This window comes from Clytia hemisphaerica, unplaced genomic scaffold (genome assembly GCF_902728285.1).
Source record: "Clytia hemisphaerica strain Z4C2 unplaced genomic scaffold, Clytia hemisphaerica genome assembly, whole genome shotgun sequence".
Classification (NCBI taxonomy): domain Eukaryota; kingdom Metazoa; phylum Cnidaria; class Hydrozoa; order Leptothecata; family Clytiidae; genus Clytia; species Clytia hemisphaerica.
The window spans coordinates 1,874,004-1,882,231 of record NW_027103621.1 but is presented as its reverse complement, the minus strand read 5'-3'; the positions used below and the strand labels follow the sequence as shown (position 1 = coordinate 1,882,231).

Sequence of the window (8,228 nt, the reverse complement as noted above, 5' to 3'; positions counted from 1 at the left end):
TATGCCGAAAAACTGTTTTATTGGCATTTTCTCGAGATTTTATCATTAGTTTTTTCTGATTTTTTGCTCAAATATGCGTATTAACAATGCCCAAAACATGGCCGAGTCTGATTTTTGAGAAACATTTTTTTCCGGCGGAAAATGCCTGAAATATGCCACAAATCGCCTTTTTTCTAGATTTTCATTGGACTTTTTCCTTACAATTGGTTGTTTTTTCATTCAAAAACATTATTAATAGCAATGCCCACCATCAAGCATGTTTCAATTTTCAATAAAATTGATTTTTGAAGCCGGAACTATTTTAAAAGTCGCCGGAACAACATATTTTATCCGGAAAGACAGTATTTCTTGAATTTCTCGAGCTGCACTTTATATTTTTTTATGAAATTTTGCACACTGATGCAATATGACAATACCTAAAAAGTGACGGAGCCCGATTTTCGAAAAACATTTTTTTCCGGCCGAAAATGCCGGAAATATGCCGGAAAAACCGGTTTTTTGACATTTTCTCGAATTTTCATTCTTAGTTTTTTCTGATTTTTTTCAGAAAGATGCGTATTCGTAATGCTCAAAACATGGCCGAGTTCGATTTTTGAGAAAACATTTTTTCAGGTTGAAAATATGCCGGAAATCGCCGTTTTTGCAGATTTTTATTGGATTTTTTCCTTATATTTCTATGTTTTTCACACAAAAACATTATTGTTAAACTTTTATCAATATTGAATCAGAAGTAAGAGAAGTGTTGTGTATCCACCAGGGGTTGAAGAGAATGCTCACCCCCAAAATGAGAGATTGCCAAAATGATCAAAACTTGTTGATTCTCGCTGTGGTTTTTGTGGTCTTATACTGACTAACTTTCTCCGTTTTAGAAGATCTTTTAAGCTGTTTGACCTTTCTTACACCAATTTTTTTTGCCTGCGGCGCCAGAATTACAAGGAACCCTTCCTCCCAACGTCTGAATTTTTGCCCTATTTCAGCCATTGATCTTTAATAGAGAGTAGAGCAAGACCAGCGGCGCAAAAGTTTAAAGATTATCTGGTAATTTTTCTGATAAGAGTTTTAGAAAGCAAAAATATAGACTGAATCGACTTACCAGGTATAAAATTCCCATTTCAAAGATTAGGGGCGTTACTTTCAACCAGTCACTGCTCTTACAGTGCAGTATTTTCACTTAATGATGGAGGCAGTATGGAGGGCGCAAATAAGGACAAAAATACAAAAATACCAGGGGCGCCAATTTAATAGTTTGCACCACCAAGAATATTAAGCCAGGCCGCTACTGGTAAATCCTACCTAAGTCACGTGACATTACAATATAATTTCAGCGCTTGACCAATCAGAACCTTCGCGGGTTTTCGAAAACAATAGCAGAAATATTTTTTGCGATATTCACTTTTCTTTGCTTAGAAGAGCTTAAAGCACGACATCTAGCCCTTCAGGCTTTATAAATCTATGGTCAAATGATGTTGAAATATCACTATCTGTGTTTGTCAATTCAATGGCCCCGCACAGCGGACGTTATATGACTAGAGCCTATAATCCCCTTCCATGCAAATTATCACATGATTTGGTACAGGCTAGCAGTAGATCCATGCTTCGTTGGTCTACGAAATTATCACATGATTTGGTACAGGCTAGGTAGATCCATGTTTCGTTGGTCTTCAAGAACAAACGTTAAAATGATAGAATAGATCGGTGCTGGACTAATTACCCCTTAAAATACGAAGAGAAACCGAAAATAGGTTAGAAAAATAAGTTTATTAAGAACAATTTTAGATTTTTATAAATTTATTCAAAGAAAATAATAGTAGCGGATATGACAAGAAAAATTATGTACAATATACACAGCAATCGTATCAATATGCAAAGAAATAAACAAAGAAACTTTGTTTCGATATTCTAACTCACTGTGGTATCATCAAAAAGGCAAAAGCCATTAGCAGGGATCAGGATATATTCATACACTTTGAATCTCATGCTCTTCATATTGGAGGCTACTTAATTATGCCAACAGCAAGGAGGCCAAAACTTTTGAGGCTTTGGGCGGATAAGATGCTGTTAGTTTCAAAAGTCCTGTCCACCTTTTCCCGATGAGATATTTAATGAGTCGAGCAATAATATAAGCATAAGGTCCAAAGGACATGAATTGTTCTGTTTCTCTGCTAGTTTCTTTTACTTAATTGATGATCTTCAGAGAGAATAGAATATAGAAACAATTTTTTTTCGTTCCTTTCTTCACATTTCGATACAATTGCTTTTGAAAACTTTGATTTTAGTAGAATCTTTCAAAAAAATCATTCAATAATGTATACCACATGGTACGACGTGGTTTCTGATTTTGCCGTGCAGATTCGACGGTATCTTTGTTGGATGACGACCCAGTCTGGGCATTAGTGTCATTAGAGGGAGAGTCACTCAAATGGTCAGGTTGTGTCTTTTCGATATCACTAATTGATGCTACGTGCTCTATGTGGGCAGATTTGGTTTGCTCCACATCACAGACTGGTGCTACGTCCTCCATGTGGGCAGATTTGGTTTGCTCCACATCACAGACTAGTGCTACGTCCTCCATGTGGGCAGATTTGGTTTGCTGGGCATCACAGACTGGTGCTACGTTCTTCATGTGGGCAGATTTGGTTTGCTCCACATCACAGACTGGTGCAACGTCCTCCATGTGGGCAGATTTGGTTTGCTGGGCATCACTAACTGATGATACGTCCTCCATGTGGCCAGATTTGGTTTGCTCCACATCACAGACTGGTGCTACGTCCTCCATGTGGGCAGATTTGGTTTGCTGGGCATCACAGACTGGTGCTACGTCCTTCATGTGGGCAGATTTGGTTTGCTCCACATCACAGACTGGTGCAACGTCCTCCATGTGGGCAGATTTGGTTTGCTGGGCATCACTAACTGATGATACGTCCTCCATGTGGCCAGATTTGGTTTGCTCCACATCACAGACTGGTGCTACGTCCTCCATGTGGGCAGATTTGGTTTGCTGGGCATCACAGACTGGTGCTACGTCCTTCATGTGGGCAGATTTGGTTTGCTCCACATCACAGACTGGTGCTACGTCCTCCATGTGGGCAGATTTGGTTTGCTGGACATCACTAACTGATGATACGTCCTCCATGTGGGCAGATTTGGTTTGCTGGGCATCACAGACTGGTGCTACGTCCTTCATGTGGGCAGATTTGGTCTGCTGGACATTACAGACTGGTGCTACGTCCTCCATGTGGGTAGATTTGGTTTGCTCCACATCACAGACTGGTGCTACGTGCTCCATTTGGGCAGATTTGGTTTGCTCCACATCACAGACTGGTGCTACGTCCTCCATGTGGGCAGATTTGGTTTCTTCCACATCACTAACTGATGATACGTCCTCCATGTGGGCAGATTTGGTTTGCTCCACATCACAGACTGGTGCTACGTCCTCCATGTGGGCAGATTTGGTTTGCTGGGCATCACAGACTGGTGCTACATCCTCCATGTGGGCAGATTTGGTTTGCTCCATATCACTAACTGATGATACGTGCTCCATGTGGGTAGATTTGGTTTGCTCCACATCACAGACTGGTGCTACGTCCTTCATGTGGGCAGATTTGGTTTGCTCCACATCACAGACTGATGATACGTCCTCCATGTGGGCAGATTTGGTTTCTTCCACATCACAGACTGGTGCTACGTCCTTCATATGGGCAGATTTAGTTTGCTCCACATCACAGACTGGTGCTACGTTCTCCATGTGGGCAGATTTGGTTCGTTCCACATCACAGACTGATGATACGTCCTCCATGTGGGCAGATTTGGTTTGCTGGACATCACTAACTGATGATACGTGTTCAACGTGTTCAGTTTGTGTCTGTTGACTAGCGGAGGATGGAAAAGTTCCAGACATCTTGCTACAAAGGAAAAGATAACGAACCTTGTCATTTAAAACAAAAGATAAACCCACTTACTCTACCGGGGAAAACGTTTAGGTTCTAATTAGTAAGGGAAAAAATTGACGGGGAAAAATTCGTCCCTTAAAGGTTTTGTTTTGATTTAAAGGTCTGATGATGCTGACGTAGCAAAAACAAGTGCCACAAGATTAGAATTTTTTTTTGAAATAATGAAAATACATCGAGTAAAAAAACATTCCTCAAGCAAAGGGACTTTTACTGATACTCTTTCGACTGTTTTTATGTTTATAATAAATAGAACGTTTTCTATCTTATAATCAAAACATTCGATTGTAAATTTGCTCGAAATCAACTTTGCTATTTTTTTGTTTACAAAAGCACTAGAATGTGAGTTTTGCAGGATATCGTTGCATAAAAAAGTAGTTTAATTTATCTGATTTAGCATGAAGACACTGCCTAAAATATGGTCCTTTTATTCCCGTAGAAAACCTTTAATTCTAATTTTGTCGCTTTTCCTAGACCAAAATGTTAAACTCGTCACAATTCAAAAATTTACAATTTAGTCACTCAATCGGACTAAACTCTACAAAACAAATATTTCACTATCCCGAAAATAAATCTTCTTATATCGATTTTTAAAATCCCAATTCCGGTGAAGGCGTAAAACAATTTAGTGATAATAAGAAATGGATAATAATCTAAAAAAAGCTTTGTCGGCTGATGATATATCGGGGAATTTTTTGTACGGGGGAAATTTCGTCACCCTTTTAAAGTTTTCGTTAATTATTTTCCTCGACTTTTTTCCCCTGATGAGGTATTATTTTCTAGATTTTAGTTCGCAACGTTGCAATTTATACTGTTGTTTAATCTAATTTTGAAACTCAACTGAATAGATGCATTTCACAGTCGAAATGAATTGGCAATCAGGACTGGTTACACTCTAATAACCACTTACGATTAGCTAGACGCAAAAATCTTCAAAATATTTCAAAATTTTGGACCAATAGTAAGTCGTCATTAGCGCGCAGTGGTCCTGATTACCCATTACAGTTTGCGATAGTGAAATAACCTTTGGAAGGTCGTTTTTATTCGACAACAATTAATCGAGTCAAGTCATAATGGTAGACTTAGATGTTAACGAGTTCAAAAAAGAATCACATACCTTTTGACAAGCGATTTCTCTCTTAATTGGTGTTTGGCTTCCTCCAATAAGAAAATCAATTTCGAGCATTCCGTGCTCAACTTATCAATGTGTTGTGATTGTGAGGCGATGGTTAGATTCCTCGCTTCTATCTCAGCCGTAAAGACATTAGACATTGTTGCTTTAAGGCTTATCACTTCGCCAGCCAATAATGCCTTTTCATCCTTGAGTTTCTCGATGTGGCATCGATACTCGTCGAACTATAAAAGAATGTAACATAATGCATATCAGACCTTAGCGGAGCGATCGGCTCTTTAAAGGACTGGAAATTAATTTACAAGGAAGATTTGCTCTCGGTGCACGGCATTTTTAGTCTATTACTAAATCAAACTAAGCAAATTCCAGCCAAAACTCTAGAGGCATTTCCCGAGTCTTTGCGGTAGAGTGCAAACTATTTTTAGCATTCGTATGGCTTAACTATATTGAAGTTACTTTATCGCTTCAATGTAAGGGTATTTTAAATTTTTCACAAGAGCACTCCTACATTTGTGTTTCATCTTTCCGCGGACACGTGTTCCTGCCCAGGACATATCAGGCCGCGGTAAGCGAGCGTGTTGCCACTAGAGTGCTCGAAACACTAAGAGTTAAAAAATATACCGGGTGCACCAAAAAAAAAAGTATACAGGTTTGTCGAGGATTTTTTCAGGATTGTTTAGAGGATGCTCTAACTTGAATTTTGAGCAGTAGGTTTGAAAAAGTAATTCGAATAATATTTCAAATAAACTGACTTTGATTTAATGTTGATAATGCCTGATTGACTAGAAAAGTGCAATGCAATTTTCCTACTAAGGAAGTCACGTTATTAAACAGTATTCCTGATTTTGAGAAAAAAACTATCAATTTAAAAAAAGTTAATGCTACTCTTGTCTCCCGAATAGATGAATTTTTGTCTCCCCCCCCCCACTTATTAGAATTTAGAAAATTTTCCTACCCCCTGCTTATTCGGACCCCCCTCCGTCTATTCGGGAGACAAGAGTGCTTTTAAATATCTAGTAAAACTAGATTGCACGAGTCAGGCCATTCGCGAAATTTTTTTTATTTCGCCGGAATTTAATTTTGCAAATCAACAATATTCATTTTTTTTACGACCATTTAATTTCGCGAATTTTAGCAAATTCGCAACATTATCAACAGGTTTTATGTGATCGATCCAGAAAGGTTACTTGAGTTTCTGTTTACCCAATTTCCTATCACATGACACGGGTTGACACGGGCGAAGTTACTTTCACTTGCCAAGTGAGCACAACCCTCTCGAGTAAGAATCCCGGACGACAATCTAGTTTTATATCTACATACACTACTGCGCCGTGTACATTTACACTAATCTACAGGACTGAGAAATAACGAAAACAATTTCTATTTCTATTCGGTTGAGGTTGCAGGAAGCTTTAGAGGCCTATTCTCGGAACGATAGACGCTTACTAATGAGCGTCCCGTCAGCACTTTGAACTGACTACCCAATTCCTCTCACATGGCATGGGTTGACCCGGGCAAAGGAACGTTCACTTGCCAAGTGAACTGCCTCGAGTGGGAATCGAACCCTGGCCTCCTGCACAGAAGCCAAGGGAGACTACCACTTTACCACGGCAAGCCCAACAAAAGACTTCCTTGTTCTATCAATGTATTTTAATTTAAGTAGTGAGCTGAGTATGGAAATAACACAGAAACTGAATACCACTTCTAAGCTTCAAAATCTTCTTTGGGTAACGAAGGCTCATTGTGCTACAAGTGAGGGGACGCTTCAAATATAATTATAAGTTGACAGCTTCTAAAGCACTAGTATAGTAAAATGATAGAATACCAAAAAAGAATAATTATTGTTATTCTCGATGTGATCTTATTGAAAATTTAAGGAATCAAAAAAACTTACCATAGTCTCAGCATGTTGTTTAATTCGCTGGATTTGGACGTCTTTTTCCGACACCACCCTCTTGTGTTCTTCAAAGGGAACGCCATTGGGCGCCGATGGTGGTTCAGCACCGGATGATTTGTTCCCCTCCATCACCACAACGCACAAATGTTTCAAGATGGTGTGCGTGCTATCGACTGAGCGTTTTAGAGAATCGATGTCTTTCCTCATAGCAGGAATGTCCGATCTCTCACCCTGAAGAACTGACAACGACTGTAGAAGTTGGGCAGTTGAAGTATTGTCATAGGTGGATTTAGTTAAATCTTGAGCTAAGCGCTCGATTGATGTCTGTCGGCTGCTGAGTGATCCACATGATGTGATGTGTGAATTTGGAATGTTCCCTTGGGAGCTCTTCTCGAGTTTCTCCAGGTGTCGTAATATGATTTCGTGTTGGTTTGGACTGATGCCAGAATCCATGTTGATGACACTGCGGGAAGCATCCATCAGTTTTTGTTTGTTGGTCTTCAGCCCTTGCGGGTGTTGTTCAGTGTCATATTTACCCGCTGAGCTGGTTTTGTGAGTGGAGAGACCAGACATTTTGTTTGTATTGAAATGTTTAAAAAGCGGTCTTATGGTCCGTGCCTCGTTGTTTAAAATGTGTTATATTGAACGCTGGAATTATTCGATGAAGTTTGAGCGTTTACTTCGAATGAAAATGTTGCGTTAAGACTGGCATCTTGTTTCGTTGAGTTGTTTGTAGAAAAGGAAGTTTTCAAAGCTGTTGTACACATTTTAAAAGTTTTTTTGACGTCAAAGTAGATAAAACTAGTTCAAAGTAGTAAATTGACGTCAAATATACAACGTAACTAATAAGCCGTCAAAAGCTTGTCTTGTTGCTATGATATGTCAAATATATTTATCTAACAAAGATATCATGACTACTGGGCGGTTCAAGGGTGCCAAATCACACCCTTCCGCCTACACTGTTCAATCATTTTCCACTGCTAGATTCTCAACCTTATCCGCATGTTTTTTTCATTTTTCTTTTTCTTTTTTAATTTGAGATGAACGGCTGCCATTTAACCAAACAATTCTATTATTACAAACAGAATGAACTGATTCCAAAAATGGTTTTTGTGTTTTAGAAAATTATTTTCCGATGTTCTTTTAGACTTAAATCTTTTCTTAGTCGAACAAAAGAGGAAACGGATTTCGCCACCTCTGGAGCATTTGTCTATGCACTGACCCATTACAGCTAATTTCCAAATTTATTGCC

The 8,228-nt window shown here is 39.0% G+C and overlaps 1 protein-coding gene across 1 annotated transcript; it reads right to left on the bottom strand.

The window, feature by feature from the left end:
• Positions 1-2,272: 2,272 nt before the first annotated feature.
• LOC136802298 (uncharacterized) lies at positions 2,273-7,628 on the bottom strand. Its single transcript, XM_067059013.1, has 3 exons — positions 6,974-7,628; positions 5,065-5,303; positions 2,273-3,902 (listed from the first exon to the last, which is right to left on the bottom strand). The coding sequence occupies exons 1-3, from the start codon at positions 7,547-7,549 to the stop codon at positions 2,273-2,275; spliced, it is 2,445 nt and encodes an 814-aa protein (XP_066915114.1). The 5' UTR covers positions 7,550-7,628.
• Positions 7,629-8,228: the final 600 nt, after the last annotated feature.

Coding starts and splice junctions, on each gene's coding strand:
- LOC136802298 (XM_067059013.1), bottom strand. CDS start 7,549: ATGTCTGGTCTCTCCACTCACAAAACCAGCTCAGCGGGTAAATATGAC. Junction 5,304..6,973: donor AACAACATGCTGAGACTATG/GTAAGTTTTTTT, acceptor ATTCTTTTATAG/TTCGACGAGTATCGATGCCA. Junction 3,903..5,064: donor GAGAAATCGCTTGTCAAAAG/GTATGTGATTCT, acceptor TTTCCTTTGTAG/CAAGATGTCTGGAACTTTTC.